We start from the raw sequence: 23,267 nt of genomic DNA on the forward strand, positions 1-23,267 counted from the left end.
TTACCTGTAGTCCAGGACTCATGCAGAGCACACTTCTGCTTAAACTTCTCAGCCAGGTGGTCCAGTCTCTCCAGCCGGCGGATCTCAGTCAGCAACCACTCCTCATAGCCCTTCTCCACCTGCTCCAAACCTTTCCACGCATTGGCAATATCCTGTAAATAGCCATCCACACACACACAAATCGTGAGCACCCTACTGTACTGAATTTCCTCTATGTAAATACAAAGTGAATGTAAACAACTGAAGAATACTAGAAGAAATATGTAACTTCTTACATAAGAAATTACTATGTGAACATTTTCAGGTGACGGGACCAGCAGAAAATAGCTTTAGCTCTAACATTTTTGGCTTTAGGATCTGTGAATCTCTTTTAACCGAATTTCTCTGACGTACCGACACCATCTTGCCCTCGGAGGGCATGAAAGCGGGTCTGTTGCTGAGCCTCAGTTTGGTCTGCAGGGTGTTAAAATTGATCTCCAGCTGGCATTTCTCCTGCACACGTGGAGGCTTGTGTACACGGCGGTAGTCCCTGAAGTCCTCCAGCTTCTGCTGCATGGCCCTCATAGTCTGCTCTGCCACACGGTTCTCCAGCCATGGGATAGTGCGTCTGATCCACTCCAACAACTACAGTATACACACACACAGAGAGAGATGGGTGTGAATACATGAACAGAAAGATGGAAGATGAATGCAAAAATGGAAAAATAAAGGAAACGAAATTGTCAAACAATAGAGAAGGGATTTTTGGAAATTTGGAGGTTAATAAATGGATGAGAACGTAAGACATATCTATTTCCTTTGTTGCAATCCAGTGGTTTCTCTCAATCATTCGTTGGTTCATTGAACTTTATTTTCCATCAAGGTGAAAGTGAAAGTCATTTAAACTCCTGTTTATGGTTAAAACTCACAACAATAAAGTTGCATGAACGAATGAACAAATAAGGAGGTTCCTCCTGCCTCAAGGTGGAGCTCGATTAGCAGACCCCCCTCTATCATAACCCATTATACTGGCTGACTGATGAATCTAATCAAAGGACAAATATCCATCTCTTGGGCCATGTGATGGAGCTCATGGAGGGGAACCATCCATAAACCGTAATGTCTAATAACTCACCTCACTGGGCCCAGATGGAGCTCATCAGAGAGACTCATCAGGAAACTATGTCAAATAATTCACCTTACTGGCCCTCTACTGGACCTCTTAGAGAAGACACATCAACAAACTGATGTCTAGTAATTCACCCCACTGCCCCTTGGCTGAGTTCACTGAGGGGGCCTTGGTGTTAACTACAACGACTAAAAACTAATTTCACTGGCTATTTTATGGAGCTCGCCGAGGAGGATCATCAGCAAACTATAATGTCTAATAATTCACCTCACTGTCCTCCTGATGAAGCTCACTCAGGAGGCTCATCAGTGAGCTATAATGTCTAATAATTCACCACACAGGCCTTCTGATGGAACTCGCAGTGGAGGCCTAGAATTAAACTGTCATGATCAATAACTCACCTCACTGGCCAGTTTCTCATACTCCTCCATCAGCCTCTCATTCTCCTGGTTCACTGCCAAAACTTTGCAGATTCGGTTAGCAGCAGTCTCAGCCTTTAGGGAGAGTCACAGGAAGATATGGTAGAAAGAGCAAGAGTAGAAAGAAAGAGGGACTTAGAAAACATCATAAAATCAATTGTAAATTAATGGTAAACATGCTGAGTTTATTCCTGATTTTACTCGTTTTTAACTACAGTTTCGTACCTGCTCAGCCCCAGCAAAAGCATGGTAGAAGCAGGACACGTAGGTCATGATGGCTTTCTCGTCAGGCTTTGGGGTGTTCACAATGTCTGAGCGAGACAAGTACAAAACAATTAATTATGAGGAATTGTTTTTATTTATAAAACCCGTGTAACTTTGTAAAGCACTGCACTGCAAAAAAAAGTTGAGAGGTCACTGAAAATGAACACCACACCGAATTCATTCATATAGTCCACCTTAAAATGAAAGCATGAATTTAATCAGAGAACAGCGATAGGTGGAGTAAACAGCATGGCTCGGATTTATACTTTGAAATAAATGAGGAAGCACACCGTCCTCAATTAATTTGATGGCTAGCATCATTTCTGCTCTTAGTGGGATTAAGGAAATTGTGTCGCCTCTAAGGAGAAGACTGGAGACGTGCTGCGATATCAACACAGATGCAGCAGGCCGCGCTCATGTATGAATTCATAAAGAGGTGTATCCATGGCAACAGGACCCGGTAATTCAGGAAATGTGTTACTTTTGGTATAATGTATATTTAGGGACTTCTGTACATCGCTCCTGGTGCGACGTTGTGGGAGAAAAAGTCGATATCTTAGGTTCTAAATTGAATAATATGTTTTTTTTTAATCTGTCAGAACTTTGCTGGAGTTGGACACAGTGGTCCTGCCCTCAAAAAGGTTCACCTTAAGCATCTAAACACTTTATTTGTTGCATGAAAATGACAACAGCTTTTCTGTCATACCTTCAGCGTCCAGCATTTTGGGGATGTCCAGGTATTTCTCAGCCACCTCAAAAGCTGTGTTCAGGTTACCAATGGGGTCATCCTGCACAAGAACAACAGAGAAACCCGGCTAGACACGGTAGATCAGTTTGAACTCCCACACAGGGAAGGGCAACATGTAAAATGTTCACAGGAGGAATTAAAGAAGACAGATGAGGGAAAATACAGTGAGAAAGAGAGGAATAGCAGCACCTTTCTCAGTTTGGAGTAGTCAATCAGGTCAGGTCTGTGTCTGTGGATGAGGGCACACAGAGCAAGGCCATCCTTCCAACTGAACATGACCAAGAAAGCGAGGGAGAGCGAGGGAAGAAGCGAGAGAGAGAGATAACAGACAAAAGAGAGAAGAAACAGGAAAATACAATAAGTAAACAGAAGAGAATCAGAAAAGCTGAAGAAGTGAAAGAGTAGTTCAATCAGAAGACAACTAACTAAAGTGTTCTTACAGCTACAGCTACCGGTCACTTGAGACCATTATGATATCTCAGATTCCACCCTGGTTAATTGTGCTGGCTCTTCAAAGAATGAATGTGAAATTTGCATATTTCTGCTCTGACTAATAACAAAAAAAGTTCTTCCAGATGAATTGGTATGACTGAACGCATGATTAATCAGGAAACAAAAAGTACCTGGATGATATAACACAGCAGGTACAAATCTGAAATATGTAGGCTTTGTTAAGATGTAAAATGACATTATGATTTTACAGCTGTTACACACTACAATGGCTCTAGGTTTAAATGTCCTCATCACCATTCCCTCTTAACACTTTCATGTTTTTGCACCAATGTTCTTTTACACCTACACATTACCAACATAGGGCTGGACAATAATTCAATATCAGTATTGGAGGTTGTGGGTTCGATTCCCGCTTTGGGTGACTGTCTGTGAGAAGTTGGTGTGTTCTCCCTGTGTCTGCGTGGGTTTCCTCCGGGTGACTGTCTGTGAGGAGTGTGGTGTGTTCTCTGTGTCTGCGTGGGTTTCCTCCGGGTGACTGTCTGTGAGGAGTGTGGTGTGTTCTCCCTGTGTTTTCATGGGTTTCCTCTGGGTGACTGTCTGTGAGGAGTGTGGTGTGTTCTCTCTGTGTCTGCGTGGGTTTCCTCCGGGTGACTGTCTGTGAGGAGTGTGGTGTGTTCTCTCTGTGTCTGCGTGGGTTTCCTCCAGGTGACTGTCTGTGAGGAGTGTGGTGTGTTCTCCCTGTGTCTGCGTGGGTTTCCTCCGGGTGCTCCAGTTTCCTCCCACAGTCCAAAAACACAGGTTGGTAGGTGGATTGGCGACTGAAAAGTGTCCGTAGGTGTGTGTGTGTGTGTGTGAGTGTGTGTTGCCCTGTGAAGGACTGGCGCCCCCTCCAGGGTGTATTCTCGCCTTGTGCCCAATGATTTCAGGTAGGCTCTGGACCCACCGCGACCCTGAACTGGATAAACACTTACAGATAATCAGGGGTGTCAAACCAGATCCACGGAGGGCCGTGTGGGTGCAGGTTTTCTTTCCAACCATGCAGAAGCCTCACCTCATTCCACCTGTTTTTAATCATTGGATCTAATCAATAGATCTTGACTTTCAGTATTGTGGGGCTTTTGCGTGGTTGGAAAGAACACCTGCACCCACACGGCCCTCCGTGGATTTGGTTTGAGACCCCTGCAGATAATGAATGAATGAATGAAAAATGTAATACACATTTTCAGTATATTTTATTTACAGTATCTGTCACTGACTGACGGTCATTACAGGGTGCTGCCATCAGTTCATTGCACTTAATTAACTAATTAAAGTTAGTTTAGAAATATTAATACTGACAAAGCCATTGTTTTGTTGCTGATGATGATGCCATACTGCTTTCAGTTCTTGGCAGATTTTCTGTGGCTTTTTTATTGTTCATATTGATATTGGAATTATATCGTATTGACCAAAATTAAGAATTATATTGTGATATAAATTCTGGAAATATCGTCCAGCTCTACTCCAATATCTCACAATGCATCACGCCAGGAAAGACTTTGTGTGTATAAATGGGTCACTTCATTTAGCTTGTTATACTCTTTATTTGTCTTCTTTGTGCACTGACATATGTTCACAGGGTGTAAACTCTTCTAAAAATGTATGGTGTGTATACAATGACACATCTTCTACTGGGAGAGCTTTACAGTAAATTGAGACTTTGCTATAAAGATTAGAATTCATTCAGCCACATAAACATTAAAGATGTCAGGTACTGATCTTGGAAATCAGACTCCAACTTGACGGAGAACACCGTTCCAGTGCCCCACAGCCCAGTTCTGGTGCCTCTACACCCATTTAGCTGACATTTAGGGTATTGGTTACCTTAGGCTCATGTATGGCTGCTCCTGGACATTTCTATGGAGTTTATAAAGACTGTGTGAGCACTGTTAAATGTCCTTGTTAGCAATGGGTCTATCTTAAATTTGTGGAACTTACTGATTAGAAAAGGGGTCTACAGATGTTTGAGCATATGTGTGTAGCTGTCTGTCTCGGTCAGGTGCAAAAACACTTCTCAATAATATACAGTTTATCACTGTGCTCACTGCATAATCATATATTAAACCATGTGTTTCTGTGCGATTAACGTTTAATAAGATATGAATATGTTTTGGAAACTTGTGATTGAGTAGTCTTACCTGATGTGGAAGTTCTGTACATTAACATTCCTGTAGGGGGCAGTCTTTCTCTGGCACCACAGCAACAGACCCTCCTTAGCAGAGGTCTCTAAGGCAGGGTGGCAGTAAACACGCAGGGAATAAGGGACATAGCAGTGACAGGAATAAAAACAGAAGAGGTGCTTGTTGTAATTACTGTTATTTCGAGGGTAATGAGTGCTTAATTAAAAACAAGACCAGTCATGTTATTTCTTCATGAATCTCTTTTTAGAAATCATGTAGGAGCTGCATGAATCACTAATAAGATGATGTCAACTTAACTTCTTAAGTACATAAACATGGCTAAACCACAATGTGTCACTCTCTGTATTAAAAATAAGACATGAGATTTATTTCGCACACAAGAAACAGCCTTAGTAGCTTGTACCTTCCACGGAGATGTCCTGGATAGCAAAACGGAGGATGATGGTCCAAATCATTCCCAGAGTCATCTTCACATTACCATCAACAATCTCTGTAAGGGGGAGGGAAATAACATTTATAAAATTAATAAATATAAAATTTACACATAAATATGAATACATTTAAAATTACATCTGTTCACATTGTGATTCAGTATTTAGGTCCATAATCGTCAATATATAATTTAAAATGACACACATGACCATTATAAAACAAATGAGAAAACTTCTAACGTCTAATACACTTCTAATTAATATCTTAAATATAAGACAAAAAAAAACGACATGAGACATTAGCATAAAAAGAAGCACAGGTTCTTACCCTCAGCCCCAATGGACACTAGTTTGACTCCCTTGCTGCAAATGAAATCCAGAGCCTTGTTTACATTAGCGATTTTGTGAAAACGCATCTTGCCTTTGTCTGGTTTGGGCAGTCTTTCACCTATTGATCAGAAAATGGAATTTATGTTAATAGCCAACCGACCTTAATACATTCACTCAACAGATGTAGTTCACATGACTGCAGCTTCAAAATACTTCATAGCAAGTGATGCTAACAAATTCAGTGAGAGTGAGTGATGTGGTTTAGCAATCCAAACTGATGTCATTCCAGGTGAAATAAATAATTTAATATTTAAACTAACTTCCTTGAGGAAGAGTTAACATTAGTGAGAAAACTGGACACACAGCTAAACAAACACAAAACCTCAAATGCTAATTTCACTACCTGAGATGCTAAGAAGCCATAAAGTGGTATAGCATTTTGTTGTTGTTATCAGGCCCAAATAAGGAACTTAAATCCAAGCATGGGTAGAATTTTCAAAGAATTGCTGCTAAACACACAAGCTCCTGCCCACAGTCTCAGTGGGTGCCTCAAATTACAAGGACATGTAGCTGTTGAAATACAGCTGTTGTTACATGGAAGTTAGCATTCTGTGCAATTGATTAATGGTGCATAAAAGAGAGTGTAATATTGTAGTTTAACTCTATTCTAAACCACACCTAGCTATATACAGTGTATACTGCATCCAAAGCAGCTTAACTGCTACATAAGTATAGTCTTATTTGGCCAATGTGGTGTATAGCAGTGACAGCATGAATGTAAAAATAATCTATTTAAACCTATATTCAAGAGTCCCATTATTCTATATATCCAGTCATAACGGGGAAATTAAAGTATCAACAAATAAGAGGAGACCTGGAGGTACTTATATGAGCATGATAACAACAGCAGAATGGCTAGAGGGCTAAAAACACTGAGCAACTAGAAGTGATGTCCACACAACTTTAGAAACACTTGGAACAAATCTCAATGATGTAATATTGCTTTAAAAATGTGCACATGACATACAACAATATTTTGCAATATGACATATAGACAAACAGCTGCTCTGCCTTTCTGAGCTGTTATGAATATATTGCTTTATGACAGCAGTACAGATATATTGAAAATCGTATTTGCTGTTGATATTACATCATTCCAATAAGGCATTCACCTTTAAAATACAAATTAACCCCTTGTGTCTCCGTACTATCTCTTAGTGTCATAACTGAATACTGGTTAAAGGGTTATGCTACAATATAAATGTGTCTGAGAGGTTTTTTTTAAACTTAAATGCTTTTAAAGGCAGGATTGCAGGTCATTTATTAGTGGAAATGTTTTGATGACGATTTCCTGACCATGTCTGTCATGCAGGGCATCGCCATGGTTACCTGAGATGACCTCCAGCAGCAGCATGAGCTTGAGGCCATTTCTGAAATCCTCCTCAATGTTCTCGATCTGAGTGCCAGCCTTACGCAGGTGAGAGTTACACCAGGCTGTGAATGTCTGAGACGCGCAGACACACACACACACAAGAAAGAAAGAAAATAAATTAACATTTCATGTGGTACATACAAAAAAAATAGTGTAATGTTGTATCTTTAACCCCTCTATCACATCGATGTTATTTTAAAACTTGAAAAAACTCAGGAACTCCTCCAACACTCATTTCTATGGCTGACCTGAACACAGCCAGCTTCACCTGTGCTTTGAGTTGTGTGTGTGCCCAGGGGAAGTGGGGTTGTCTTTAGAGTAGGAGGATATTATTGTGTATCGCTGTGTGGAAGCCAAAAGACTCAGCTTCCACCAAACAAGAATCTAAAGGAGTCTGGGCAGCCGCGTGGGCGATTGGGGCAAGAAACCTGCATTAAAATCCAGTAAGAGAGTGAGTAGGGGGCACTGAGTGGTCTTTATAACAGCTTTAAAAAGACGTTAAAGTATGTGAAAGTGTAGGAGTAACTGTTACACCTCACCAGTGAGGGAGGGGCAGAGAGAGAAAGAGAAAATGAGACACAGACACAGAGATGGAGATAAGGGAAGATGCGGAAGAGGAACAGGAGAGAATAGGAACAGAGAACAGAGAAGAGGCAGAAGAGATAACGGGAAAACAGAACAAGGAATGGGGAGGGGGGAGAGATGAGTGAGATGGAAGATGGAAAGTGATAAAAAAAAGTCAGAGAGGGAAAGGAGTCGATGACAGAAGGGTAAGGGATAGAGAAAAATGGAAGAGAGAAAAGACTGGATGGGGATACAGAAAGATGGAGAGAGAGAGAGAGAGATTTAGTTATAATTGCTATAATTGAGCCTGAGTGTTGGGATAATGAGAAATATATAGTAAAAGAAAAATGTCTTTCAGTTCTTTAGTCTCTCCTTTCATCACTTTCCAACAGCTCTCTCTCTAGCTCTTAGTATTTTAAAGGCCAATTGTCAAGCAGCCTGCCCTGCTGTGAGTGACCAGTGAAGTGTTTACATCACTGTACGCCTCTGACCTTTATGACAACACCATCCATAACTAGCTATGAGCAGAGTTTGTGGGTGTTCACTTTTCAAAAATAAGCGTATAAACTTTTTACGTCCTTGTCCACACTCTGTATACAACTTAGAATGGCTAGTTTGGGTTTTGCTATGCCTTAATGACTTAAGAGTGTATTATATATATATATATATATATATATACACACAAAGAAATTACATCTTAAATGAAAATTAAATTAAAACATGAATATTTAAGAAGGGAGATGAGTACAGAATAAAAAAGTGAAGTAGAGAGTTGAAAAAGGGGGATAAGAAGAAGAAGAAGAAATGGGATGAGGGGGGTGCAGAGGGGAGAAGGAGGCTAAATTGGGGAGCTACAGGACACCAGAGAGACAGCTGAGAGAGCAAGATTCCAGCAGAGTGAGAGAGAGAGAGAGAGAATCTATAAACAGAGGCTTACGCAAATTGTTTCAGTTGTCACCGTCTATAATGTAATTGGCAATGAATTCATTTTGCACAACTGACCGCCAGTGTCTCGAGAAACGACGCAGAATGAGACATTTCAACTAAGCGCCTCTAAGTAAAACTGCTTCATTCATATCAAGAGCAAGTGATATGTTTGTTTCTCTCTCGTGTGTGTGTGTGTGTGTGTGTGTGTGCAACCAAATGCCCAGCTGGTGGTCCTGCTCCGTTAACTGCACTCATTCTTCCTCACCTGTTGTTCCCCGGCCTGTGTCTCTGTTTTACCTTCTATTTTTAAAAAGCATTAGATCATCCTCTCTGGGCTGTAAAGAAATCCCCTCCCCCCACCCAACATATCTCTGCTTTACTCCCCAAGCACTGAAAAACTTGGGAAGAACCCCCTATGACAGCAGGTGGAGCTGCTACCATCAGTGTCCACAAAGGGCAGTGTGGATCCATGGAGAATACAGGAGAGCAATAACTACAGCTGTGTTCTAAGTTGAGTACTGCCCTATAAAATCAGGTAGTGATTAATGTTGGTTATGATGCTGTTATTCATTTTTTATTATGCATACAGCGTTTAGTACTCGTTTACATGGATGGATCATGTACTATGAAAAACCTGCAATAAAATGATGAATGTTGATGGATATTTGCGAGAACCTGAAAACAATATGTGATTTCAAGCCAAACAACAGATTGTGATTTTATCTGTATTTTTTGCATACATATTTGTTTTGTAATTAAAAAAATTCTCCTGTATGACAGGAAAGAGCTGTCAACGGTACTGATTCAAGAACTAGAGCTATTTTGGTGAAAATGCTAGGAGTGATCTGCATCACGGGGCGGCACGGTGGCGCAGCAGGTAGTGTGGCAGTCACACAGCTCCAGGGACCTGGAGGTTGTGGGTTCGATTCCCGCTCCTGACTGTCTGTGAGGAGTGTGGTGTGTTCTCCCTGTGTCTGCATGGGTTTCCTCCGGGTGACTGTCTGTGAGGAGTGTGGTGTGTTCTCCCTGTGTCTGCGTGGGTTTGCTCCGGGTGACTGTCTGTGAGGAGTGTGGTGTGTTCTCCCTGTGTCTGCATGGGTTTCCTCCGGGTGACTGTCTGTGTGGAGTGTGGTGTGTTCTCCCTGTGTCTGTGTGGGTTTCCTCCGGGTGACTGTCTGTGAGGAGTGTGGTGTGTTCTCCCTGTGTCTGCGTGGGTTTCCTCCGGGTGACTGTCTGTGAGGAGTGTGGTGTGTTCTCCCTGTGTCTGCGTGGGTTTCCTCCGGGTGACTGTCTGTGAGGAATGTGGTGTGTTCTCCCTGTGTCTGCGTGGGTTTCCTCCGGGTGCTCTGGTTTCACAGTCTAAAAACACACGTTGGTAGGTGGACTGGGGACTCAAAAGTGTCCATAGGCGCCCCCTCCAGGGTGTATTCCCACCTTGCGCCCAATGACTCCAGGAACCACCTGAACTGGAAAAGCGGTTACAGATAATGAATGAATGAATGATTGATGTGCATCACAGGCCTCTAATAGTAAACAGAGTTACCATGATAGCAGTAATTAAAAAAATAAATAAATAACATTGATTTATTACAAGTATTTCTGCATGACAAAATAACAGAACCTTTAAACATGTTGGGTGAAGCGATATATCTTAGTACCATATTTATTGTACCTAATGCAGAACACACTGTTGTAGAAATGCAGCTGTTGAGCTGAGCTGGTTGAAAGTGCTTTGCGGGGACAGTGCCTGTACAACTGTTGCCTATTTAATAATGTACATCATTATTATCAGTGACACTCAGGTTTGAAGTGGTAGTGTCCAGTCCTGCTGGTTTACAAACAAATCCCTGCCCAAAAGTCGCCATTCTGTTCCTCATATAGAGCATGACATCAAAACTGTCAAAACCTCTTAGACAGGCCTCGGAGGGTAACTGTGACCTGTGTTTACTCAGCTGGGACTTGTGTGGAGACACACATAGATCGTATCTTTAGGTTATCTGATATTGAGTTACACCACTCCATTCATCAGGACTCTGAGGTTTACCCCACCACCTGGCTCTCCGGTTTCTCTTCTCTCATCGCTGACCACATTCAACTAATAAAGCAGTAATTTATGAAGCTTCGGCTGCAAGTCAATAGCACTTTAAAATTAACAATCCATACTATAGAGTTTCAAACGGCCTCTGGGAGAAATATCAGCAGAAGAATTGTGCCCTGTGAGCTTTGAGAAATGGGTTTCTGTGTCTGAGCAGCTGCACTCAAGCATAAGGTCACTATACATACACACACACACAAACACACACACACACACACACACACACACACACACACACACACACACACACACATATACATAACGCTGGCTGTTGTGGTGTATACGATTCAGGAGCAGTGGAAATGTATTGTTTTGAGTAATAACTCCCACTAATCTTACAGACGAATCAGGGTTTGATAAATGCCTATGTACTGGAATGCATAGCACCAAAAAAGCCTGGTGTCAGAAGAATCACGGTCTGTGGCTATTTCAGGGCTTGGGCCAGGCCCCAGTTGACCTCCAAAGGCCTCCAAAAAGACCTGACCTCAACCCCATCAAACACCTTTGGAGTGACTTGGAATGTCAATTGTGAGCCTGGACTTCTTTTCCAACATCTGTGCCTGAGCTCACAAGTGTTCTTTTACTGACTGGGCACAGATTCCCACAGACACACACCGCAGTCGTGTGGAAAACTTTCCCCAAGAGACTGGATGCTGTTACAGTCACAAAAAGCTGTGGGGCGACTTCGAATTAATGCCCATGGTTTTGAAATGGACTGTTTATCAACCTCATAAGGGTGTGAAATCAGAAAAAAAGAGAGTTGGACATGAAGCTCCATAAAACAATATGATTACAGTGCACCCAAAATTAACGTTTAGATACGTTAAGAAAATTAAAACGTTTTAAAGACCAGGGCCATATTTATAATCAGGTTACAGTATGAGACTCTGTACTCTGAGCCAAGCTACATTTTTCTTCATAACACATACAAATGCTGTAATCCTCGGTTATTTCTAAAGCCGTGTAGCACCTCGTAGTTGTGCTTCACTACAACACACACAGCCACGAACACAGAAAGAGTATTAATAGCTTTTTCGGCCGGCTGGAAGAGGGCCATTTGCTTTCATGTTTACTGGTTTGTGTGCTTCCCTTGCTCACACCTGTTTAACAGGAGGAATTGTCCGAGTGAGGAATGGGAACGTTGTGGATGTTTCAGTTTTTCAGCTCAGTGACAATGCAACAGTTCCCCCTGCCTGAGAATCAGTGCTGCTCACACACTCACACACCACTGAAACAAAGCAAAGCTATTCTCTCACAATCCCAAAACCTTCCCTGAGGTTGCAATCCAATGTAGTAGGGGTCTAATCGCAAATACCAATTAGCCACGTGCGATGAATTAAACCATGGCTGTGATTTTAAAGTACAATCTCTAATACTTAAGGTATTAAAGAGCTTTTATAATTAAAATATTGCCCTTAAACACACACACAGTACCAGTCAAAAGGTCTTAAACACATTAAGGCGGCGAGCGGTTCCAGGTGATGACCTCATGAAGCTGGTTGAGAGAACACAGAGTGTGTGCAAAGCCGTCGTCAAAGCAACAGGTGGCTACTGAAGAATCTAAAACATCTTTTTTTATGTTTACAACATTATTCCACGTGTTCATTCATAGTTTTAATGTCTTCCACATTCATTTACAATGTAGAAAGTGATAATAATAATAGAAAACAAAGAAAAACGATTGAATGAGGTGTGTCCAAACATTTGACTGGCGCTGTACATTCACAAAACGTGGAAAATGGCCCAAAACAATGGAAACCCTCCCTTTGACTGGTACTGTATATGTATGTTTATATGCTGCAAAGAAGCATACAGAGAAGATGTATACAATTATACAGATGAGAGAGATATGACTCAAAGAAAACCAATTAAGACCCCAAAATGATCAAACCTTACCGGATGATTGGATGTACACACAGCTGCTTAGTTTTGATCAGTGACAGAGGTTTCCAGTATAGACGGAAAATGAGTCACTCAGAAGAGGCTTATACAGATTACAATTTTCATACATTTAAGAACATTTGAGCAATTTGAAGAACATAATCACTGAGGTATGTGCAAGAGACTTTAAAATAGACTGCATTTAACAGCATCATGAACCTGGGTGGCCAGACACTACGCAAATTTAACAGATGTCCACCCACTCGCACTCTACCCGCTACTGCTTCCTGCGGTTCCACCACACGTCACTTCAACATAATCGTTATATAAAAGAGGAGGAAGAAAATTGTCTGGTGGAATGTTTTTCATAATAAGTAACTATCTTTATCATATCAAGAAGTCGTTCTAATGAGAAGAACCTACAGACTTGCATCTAAAGAACCTTCCTGTCCATAATACACTCAGCTAATCAAGATAACATCAATGTCCAGGGGGCAGTAACCGAAACTCAAGTATTCCTGAGATAAGTCTGAAGCTATACAGTGGACACGGTCACCGTCTACACGAATTATGGGATTACGAGAGGGTATGGTCTTATAGCTTAGAGCCCAACCTCAACCTCCAGTCTTCTGGGAAGACTTCACCCAAGCTTCTTCCTTCTATTAAAATTTGGTGACATTCAGCCACAAGAACGTTTGTGGTCAGATACTGATGTTGGATTACAAAATCCACTCCAACTCACCCCCAAAGTATTGAACGGAGACTACAGCACGAAACACAAGCCATAAAGGTATATACGTCGATGCTATACAGATGATTTGTTATGCGAGTATTGTACAGCTTACTTTCACTGCTTTAGCCCTCCACCCCCGTCCCAGAGTCCTGTGACGCAAACGAGCGGGAAACAGCATCGAACAGATCTACTGGGATTGCAGAAAAGCAACCTTGACTCACAGAGGAAAAAAGTTACCATAGCAACCATCTCCATATATTAAGAAGTTGAGGTTCCTAAAACACGCCTGTTCAAAACACTGCACAGTACGATTGGACAGGATGAGGACATGTACACCAGGACAGTTAAAGAACACAGTTTGATATATTCTGCTGAAGCGCTTGATGTTTAAAAAGACTGTATCATTGAAAAACACATTTTCCTCTATGTTCTGAAACGAAATACTGGTGGTTCCTGATGTTACTCCCCAGTCCACACTACACGTTAAGTAGGAAATGCCTACAGCATTAGCTATATAAATATGTCAGAGTGGAAAACGCAGGGAGAAAGATCAATTGCTGTGCTGCTTGTGGCTGTCTGGAGGCAATATATTGCTACAGCTTTCCATGGGATCAACACATCAAAAAGCAGTTAGTGGAGTGATTTTTGTTTTTTTGTCATTGGCGCTGATGAATTCCCCCTGAAATTAATGGTTGTTTTATATATTTTAGCCCAGACATGGGACTTTTAGCCTAGTCTTTGACCGTTTCCTGTTTCCTTGTTTACCCGTCCACCCTACCTTCTCCTCAGACTTGTATACATTTTGTTTGTTTGATACCTCTCCTACACCAGGAATTAAGATTTCTCAGTTGAGGACAGTCCAATAGGAATATCCCTCATCTCCTTAACTATTCATCAGGTCTGACTTGGCGTATGTTATTTGGCTAAACCAAGATAATCCTTGTTTGTAGGATTACCCCCAAGTGTTTCAAGTTTGGCCTAAATGTGTATCAAGTGTATTTCTGTGTGTTTATGTAGTAATTTTAAACTTTTAGTAAAATGATTGTGTTCTTTGCTCTATTTCCTTACATCCTGCCTCCAACACCTCCTTTTATACATGACATGCAGTAACAAAAACCACCAGAGATGGGATCAATAACCCCCATAACTAAGTATAATCCTAACCAATACAAGTTGCAACCTCTCTGAGGAAATATCAGCCTCTACTCTTCTGAGAAGGTACAGGATGGAGCTTCATGACTTCAGAGAATGGAGTTTCACTGCTCCGTAGCCCAAAGCTAGCCATTTTGACTCATTAGAAGTTAACAGAAGCATGTTCCAAGCAATTAATGAACTCAGACTCAGCCATTAATGTATTCCCCCACTGACACTTCCCATAACCCCCGACACCAACAAATACAGGCCTAAATGTACACAACATAATAAACCAGACACATACAAACATACACCAAAATAAACCCAAAAAAAATGCAAGCCCACACACACACACACCCATACACACACTCCTCCCTGAGGCCTCTATGCACTCTGGTAGTTTATAGCAGCTGCCCTACAAGGACACAGCTTCTGGAATAGTAACTGCTATTTGATCTGCATACTCTCTCTCGCTCTCTGTTCTCTTTTTTCCAATCTCTCTCCCTCTCCCACTCTCAGTATGTTATTGGAATTGTTCCAGGTTTCTGAAAATTAGTGATTCGTGATGTCATCAGTGCCAAATCAGGATCACATAGGTAACACCTACAGGAACAAACAAAAATCCTCTCCATTCAGAACAAAATCAAAATTAGCTGCCCGAGCCTCGGCGTGTGATCTAGGCCAGTGGTTCTCACACCGTTCCTCAGGGACCACGATATGGTGCATACTTCTGCTCTAGCCCTGTGTGTTATGGAACTGAGAGCAAAATATGGACCATCTGAGGGTCCCTGAGGATCTGCTTGTCTCCTGCTGATCTAGACCAAGACAGCAGACCGATCATCACTTTGGAAATTAATTTCCTCAGTTATGTGCCCTGGTATTTGCATGGGTAGTATACCACCTTGTAGTCAAGACTGAAAAAACATTGTAGCAATGGAGGGAACTTAACCTATGACCTCCTGGAACCACTGTGTTCAAAGCCTTAAGACCTGCTGTCAGCAATGGATAACGGGTCAAGTGGCCCGATCGTAATGACAGGGAATAACCTGATATAACAAGAAAGCAGAGGCTAAATATGGTTTATCATTAGAGATTATCTCAAAAGACAATGAACGGGAGTAATGATAGAGAGTGGAGGGGCAGCCAATTGATCTCTTCATGTTCCGCAAATGTGTGTTTCTGTTGTTTTTTTTTTGTTGAGGAAATAATCCCATCTCAAACATCATTTGTGGTGATCTCAGTTGTTGTCAAATTACTTATCTATCATGGTAATGCTTTAAATGTAGTTAATTTGTTACACTGTTAGGACAAATTCAATTAGCAACAACAACTGCATGTCAGCAGTGTAGCATATAAAACAAGCAACTCAATATTTGCCGTAATTTTTTGTGTCTTGACAAACAAATTGACTTACAGTTGCCCATTTATCCAAATTATTTTTTGTATTTTGGGGCCCAAAGCCAAATAGTATTAAACGGTTTGTGGCTCACTTTCATAAGAACAGGATGTATGTATTAGTTTTATACCATTTCTGAAAAGTACCAAATAATAAGCCTGTGGTGTAATGTATCAAATATCAACATGACATATGGTAAGTCATTGAATGTGATCATATTAGCATTAGGTAAGCTCTCAGGGACCTGAAGCAGTCTGGATGTGAGAGTGGAATAGAACACAGTGCTGTATCAGATATCGCTGGGGGAGGTGAAAAATAGCACAGTGATATACTGTATTTCGCTATGAGAGAAGTGAAACAGATCTGCCATATTCCATCTGACCATGTTCCTCACTGCTTTAATGGCACAAGGCACATAGAAGTGAAAAGGGTCAAAAGGTCACCATTAGCAGAAAGAAAAATCCTTTCAAAATATTAACAAAATTCCAGTACTGGTATTAATCTGAATATTTTAAGACTGAACTACTCCCTTAATAAATGTCTTATTCATATGTTACAGTAGGGCCAAAGGAAAAACCAGTGCACCATTTTTTATCATATGTTTATGAAATAACATGGCATTCTTGTACAAGATTTTTTGAAATTTTTGTTTTTAAAATCTCAGTAGTTCAGAGAGGGAATCACGTGTTCAACATTACAGCAGGAAGCAGAAAAACGCTCCAAACTCCAAGACTTATCATCCATCATGTAAATAACTTTTCATATTGGATATAATACTAATTATAAATGTATAATTGTAATAATATCCACATGAAATGGCATTAAGTAAATAAACAACTAAAAAAAAGTCAATAATTTTCCATACATTTGAACGATACTGAACATGACCTCACATCTTTTTCCTTCCCACCTCTTAACTGTGAACACACTCTTAAGTAATGGGATTCCTGAGAGTATTGTAACACTACTAAGCTGAGGAACAGGACATGATTTAAAGTATGATTGGCTGAAATAGACAGCTCCATGCTTTGGTCGAACAGACGTCAACTTAATTTGATCAGGGATGAGTGTTCCCTGGTGTATACACATTAGCTAGCTAATAAGGCCCTTAGTCTGGGTTATGCAAAGGATATTTTTAGTTTCCTTAAGCTACAAGTAACTCACTCATTCAAAAGACCAATTATCAAGTAGCTTTGCCCTGCTGTCAATGACCAATTATATACACACACATTTCTATAGTGACTAAAAACGTATACTGTAACTTCTGAACTTTAAAAGAGCAAAACCCAGCAATGATTTGTTTAAACAACTATATCAAATATTCATAGATATCATCACTACTGGAAGAAAAGTCCATTATTCTCCAAAGTGTAGGAAAATTCCATGACACGACTAATAGGAATTATTAAAAATCACTTTAAATAACAACTTTAAATACAATTTGTTCTGACCGTGCCCATTCTTTCCATTGGCACACATCTTTCAACGGCAATAGCACGCTTAAAAAAAGTTACATGAGCATATTCAAATCTGTTTTATCATTTACACACACTGTTTTTACTGGACTGCCCTTAAAACTGATATAAATGAATGACCTCTAACTGGCCTGTGTTGTTTCTTATTTGAAAAAAAGCAGTCCACGCTGAAATGTAAGCTACAAGCTAGTAAGATCAGAATGAAATCTGCTTGGACAGAAATAATACATTTCAGTCACTATTTCTGGATGTCTGGATGCATTCAGAAGGCTGTAATAATGCTTATGTTCCTTACAGTCATTTAAGGAGATGTACAACTGCAACAGACTCATATCCGTTTAAATTTGACTAATTAAAATCTGATGATATATTAATTGTACTCCAGAACAGCAGAAAACACAGGTACTTTTTATTAATTTGACTGCACTTTTATTAAAACAGAAATAAATGTTGTATTACTCTGTAATGCTAGTCTGGTAAATGTAAGCCTCATTGTGCCATCATGGTCACGGAGGGTCACTACCTTGAATTATTGGGCGCAAGGTAAGAACAAACCCTGCACAGGGCACCAGTCAATCACAGGGCATCACACACTCACTCAGATACATACACCTATGGATGCTTTTGAACGACCAATCCACCTACCAACTGTTTATTGGCCTGTGGGAGGAAACTGGATCACCCGGAGGAAACCCATGCAGACACAGGGAGGACACAAACCTGAGCCAGGAATTGACCTCATTATAGTAAGGTAGTAACTACACCTGGTGCACCACCGTGCCGCCTGCACTGGCCGATATATATGTGATAATTCAACCTTTGTCCAGAATGCTCATATTGTTTCCTCCCTAACTCCTCTCTCTCTCGCATCTCCAGCAGCCACAGGCTACGGCTGTCTGCGGGAACATACCCCATAAACACACCCCATAAGTCTTACAGACATTGTGATCATGATGGATTTATTCATGATGAATCATGGAATTTAACAAGGATATTTATGGAATATATAAACAGGGTATGAATGCCACTTTTGAAACATTAAATATTCATTAAAGTGTTTCATTTCAGAAAGAATTACTAAGCACCATGGCTTTTTGTCTAAACAGTGGATGCAACTCTAGTTTTTCCAAAACGTCTTTATATTCACTGTCAGAACAAAACTTTGCAATTCAAATTGTATTTATTTATTTATTTTTGGACATAATCTGAAAATGAAAGCTGGCATTTACAGTGTCAAAACCTCATGACAAATGAACCAGTAGAAATTATCCAAAAAAAACATTAAAAAATGTAATTTAACAGTATTTTTAACAGTAAATTTAAGTAAAGTTGAGAATGTTTGTGCTTTCTCCAGTAAAGCTGCATTTTTTCTGAGTTATGAGGTTTGTACAAAGACTTAAAAGTACATATTACCAATTAATATCTTAGTTTTTGATTGCGTTTATAGTTTTTACAAAATGAACAGCTCAGAAAAGAATAAGTACGTTCAATCGCACAAATAAAAACGACGGATTTAACAGCTTTCCCTCTATAGTCCCGTTTAAACTTGTTCAGTTCCCTAAGACTTTCACAGTGACAACATCTCACACACTCTTGGGCCACTAGAGACACTGTAGGCCAACCTCTATTTAAAGCACTGGGCATGAGAATCAAACCCAGAATTTACAAGTCGACAGCAGGGATACACTGAGAAAAGTCATGTCTATTTCTGCGTCCTATGGAAACATATCAGATGAAACAGCGCGTTGACAAACTCTTTATTACCATGACTTTGGCCCCACATTGTGTGTGTGTGCGCGCGCATGTCTGCGTGTTCTATCGAAATTTGCTGGTAGGGGCAAGAACAGGTGCAGAAGCCCCCCTTTCATATTCATTTCACCACAAAATGATGCCCTTTCTATATTCATGGGATGATATCAGCTCCTTAAGCTGCCCTCTGCATAACTAAAGAGTGTGAGTGCTCTCTTTTCTCCAGAGAGAGCTCTGACACTAATGACAAAATGCAACCGACTCAACTCAAGGTTTGCAAAATTTGCATTGAATTTAAAGCATGTAAAAGTAAGAGGGTTGTTAAAAATACAAATAAATGTTGCCATCAAATAAGAAACTTAAGAAAAAGCATTGTTAATGCAAATTACCAATGAAAGAACAGTCTATTCCTTGTAAAGTATTGTCAGTATTGGAATAACTATATATATATATATACCCCCACACTTGCATGACTTTAAGACAAAGTTGCTAACTCTCTATTTGACTGAACGTAAATATAAGCATAATTAAGTTGATAGTATTGTTTATTTTTACAAACTAAAACAAGAGAGTGTTGAGAGGTGAATACAGTGATACACTGCTTTCATGTGAGAGTAAATTAACTAATTATAAACTCATTACAACATATTAATTACCTGAAAGCTTTACTTTTTTTAATCTAAAAAATGTATTAATTCATGCTCAGAGAACAAAAGAGAAGAAAATAAATGCATGTTGATATTAATGAATGAAAAACAATAACAACAAAAATAACATGAATGGAGATGCTGAGATTGACAGTGGCTGAGTTGTGCTCTAACACAAATAAGCTGTCCCTACTTGTCCACTCTGTAGACTAAACAACCTTTGTATTTTCAGCTTCGGACATGTTACACCACTCAGTAAACAGAGTTCTCCCTTAAAAATGTCTTGTCATTAAAACAGCAAGAAGTGACACGGTGCCGTGGCGTGTAACAGCACTGGAGGAAGAGCACAGAAAAGACTGCCTTTAGGACGAGGAAGAAAGAAGGAGGGATATAGGTGGAGGAGCGACAAGGTATTTTTAGTACATGTTTATTCACAGACTGTAATGAAAGCTTTGGACCTCCTGTCCTGGATGCCCCCGTCCCCCTCTCTCTCTCTCTCTCTCTCTCTCTGCACTGCCATCTGTCGAAATCTTTCACCTTTGTCAACCTGAGCTGTAGTTAAACGGCTTCACAGAGAGCACAGATGTAAATGTTTATGTGTTTAGAGTCAGTAATACGTTTTGAAAATGTGTTATGTCGATACGTGTTGAATAAGGAAAAACAAATGGAATCAGTTAATTAAAAATGTGTGTAAAATACGTAATTGACGGAACAGTCAATTAAACTTTACAATTAAAATGTGCACGATGGCTCTGTTTTACATTTAATCCAAAATAAACAAACAAATAAATAAATGTATAAATAAATGTGGCTACAACAAACTGTATAGGCTTCAGTTTTTTTTTTTAGCATTAAATTCCAAAGAGAATATATGACTGATTGTGACAAAAACAAAACACATGGGTTTTAAAATAGAACATAGGCTACGTAGCCAAGTAACAAACAGTAAATAAATAAAACTAAAAAGTTTGTCCGTACTATTCTTTGACTGGGAAGCACTGACGTCACGGCAGGGACCCTCTCTTTTTTTGAGAGTCTATTAAACGCCACCTGTCGCGCACCCATCTCAAATGGGCACGCGCCCCCTCCAGCTGGTCGTCAAGGGAAACTGCGTTACCATGGCTATCCATGACATAAGACCGAATGCTTCTTCAGGCTGGACATCTGTTTTCTTTTTTACTCCACCCATCACTCTCTTTCATTATGATTGGTCTAGCCCTGTGATTGGCTAATAATCAAGCTGCTACTTTTACAAACCAATCCCAGTGCAGGAGGCATGGCTTGTCACAATATAGGGGGCAAAAAAATAAAGGACTAATATTTTCATTCCAAATTTAACAATGGAGTTCTACCTTTTTTCCCCTTTTATATTTAAACAGACTGTCTGTGCCTTTAAGAATGGTTCATGTAAATTTCCTCTAACCCCAATAGGCTGTAGTGTGTTGGACAACGTTTATAAAAGCAGTGGCTACTGAACGGCCAAACAGTGTGCTGGATTTTTATGACATTACTAAGTTTGTGTGTGGACTCTATGGTCTGGGGAGTGAACCGTAGACCGTTTTAAGATTAAAACAACGTCTACAGACATTCGCTATTGCTTTTCTGAGAATCCTGTGGTCACTGTCCTGTTCTGGGCCTGTCGACGTGTTTTGAAAAGTACATTTTAGTGTGAAAATCATGTAGGTATTTAAAATCTGTGAAAAGTGCTATTAATATCATGATATATTCCTGCCATATTGCCCACCCCCTGTTTTCAGACATGCCTGCTATGCCCCCCCTGGTGATATGGTTTTATCACCTGCTTTAATTGATGAACTTTTGGATATATTTAGACGGTCAGTTCATGAGGAAGGGTTGGGGCACTGTAAGACTACACTGAGGAAGCAGCAGGGCCAACACGTCTCATTTCTAAGCAGAGGTGGGTGGAGGGGCCTAAAACCAGACTCCAGTGGAAGTGGAACTAACATTAAAATAATGACGCATGTAAATGGAGCTATTTCAGCAGGAGTATAAGAACTACTAGGTCAATCCAAACTCCTCCTACAAACCTCTCTGTAGAAATGCATTAGTTTCAGTAAATTCAGCATCTACTACCTCTCACACACTTTTTCACAAGGGAGTACTTTGTTGAAGGGAGTGATTGTTTTTAATAAATGTATTAATTCTGTGGTTATAAACATGAAACACGTATTTTTGGTGAGATATCTTGTTTTTTACTACAGTAGTTTCTGTAAAACAAAATCCTCCATAGTAAAGGGAAGGTTTAAAGAACTTAAAAGGATTCCCCTCCCCATCTGAGAGTGTATAAGCGCAGGGTGTGTGTGTGTGAGAGAGAGGTTTTGTGGTGTGTGGTGAGAGTAACTTCTTACCTTCCTCTGCTGTTTCTCCCAGGCGGGGTCCAGAAGAAGGTCCCGGTCCCAGTCCTCCTCCTGAGTCATGTACTCTTCCGTCGTCACGGTGTACGTAGTGTTGTACTGTACTTGGGTCTCGACCGCCGTCATCGTGTCACTGTCTTTTTTATCCCTTTTTAAAAAAACTTGAGGTACAAAACAAGGCTTAAGACCTCTCAACCCTCCGCGGGGGTCCGCGTTTGTTTGTCGACCGTGTGTGTGTGTGTCTCGGGGCTGAGACTGAGGAGGCAGAAGGGCCGGAGCTCCTGAGAGCGGAGTTACTCTCTCTCGCCGGAAAAGTAGAGCCACTAACTCGCCTGAGCCACGGGGGCTATCGAATTCGGCGCCCAAAAAGGTGAGAGGGGCCGGGTTAAAACCCCAACACCTATCAGGCCAGAGGATGTTTAACGAGGGGGGCTGGGGGCTGACATAGGGTCACTCCCACTCGACAACACCCAGCTGACACCTGTTGCCCTTGGAATGGGCAGAAAGCCTGAACCGGTTAAGGCAGTGTGCTTCAGGGCAGACTGAAGGGGTGGATTGCCCTCAGCCTGCACACTTTTAGAGGCTCAGTCTCAAATGGCTCCCTGCTCCCTATTTAGTGCACTACTCAGCAGGACATGGAATAATGGCTCTAACATACAAAGGTTTTCATTCATTCGTTGTCTGTAACTGCTTATTCAATTCAGGGTCGCGGTGGGTTCGGAGTCTACCCGGAATCACAGGGCGCAAGGTGGGAACACACCCTGGAGGGGGCACACAACCCAGTAAACAATTAGCCGTTGATTCAACGTTGAAATAACGTAATGACTGCCGTCTAATCAACGTTCTCTTAAGGTTGAAAAGACGTCCAAACACAGACATTGAAAAGACAACTATTAGACGTATTTTGGATGTCCATTGACGTTATT

At 40.7% G+C, this 23,267-nt stretch overlaps 1 protein-coding gene across 2 annotated transcripts in view; it reads right to left on the reverse strand.

Moving 5' to 3' along the window:
• actn3b (actinin alpha 3b) overlaps window positions 1-22,643 on the reverse strand; it is a 35,306-nt gene extending 12,663 nt beyond the window's left edge. Inside the window, exons 1-11 of one of the 2 annotated variants that reach the window (XM_066680411.1) lie at window positions 22,336-22,643; window positions 7,323-7,437; window positions 5,932-6,051; window positions 5,576-5,662; window positions 5,170-5,257; window positions 2,729-2,807; window positions 2,498-2,579; window positions 1,753-1,838; window positions 1,510-1,602; window positions 394-624; window positions 5-152 (exon numbers count right to left, since the gene is read on the reverse strand). In XM_066680411.1, coding sequence (XP_066536508.1) covers window positions 5-152; window positions 394-624; window positions 1,510-1,602; window positions 1,753-1,838; window positions 2,498-2,579; window positions 2,729-2,807; window positions 5,170-5,257; window positions 5,576-5,662; window positions 5,932-6,051; window positions 7,323-7,437; window positions 22,336-22,467 — 1,261 coding nt within the window. In that variant the 5' untranslated portion in view covers window positions 22,468-22,643. Of the gene's footprint in view, window positions 1-4; window positions 153-393; window positions 625-1,509; window positions 1,603-1,752; window positions 1,839-2,497; window positions 2,580-2,728; window positions 2,808-5,169; window positions 5,258-5,575; window positions 5,663-5,931; window positions 6,052-7,322; window positions 7,438-22,335 lie in introns of those variants that run through there. The other variant, XM_066680412.1, reaches the window with a different exon arrangement.
• Window positions 22,644-23,267: the final 624 nt, after the last annotated feature.

The sequence above is a fragment of the Hoplias malabaricus genome, chromosome 9 (assembly GCF_029633855.1).
Source record: "Hoplias malabaricus isolate fHopMal1 chromosome 9, fHopMal1.hap1, whole genome shotgun sequence".
Classification (NCBI taxonomy): domain Eukaryota; kingdom Metazoa; phylum Chordata; class Actinopteri; order Characiformes; family Erythrinidae; genus Hoplias; species Hoplias malabaricus.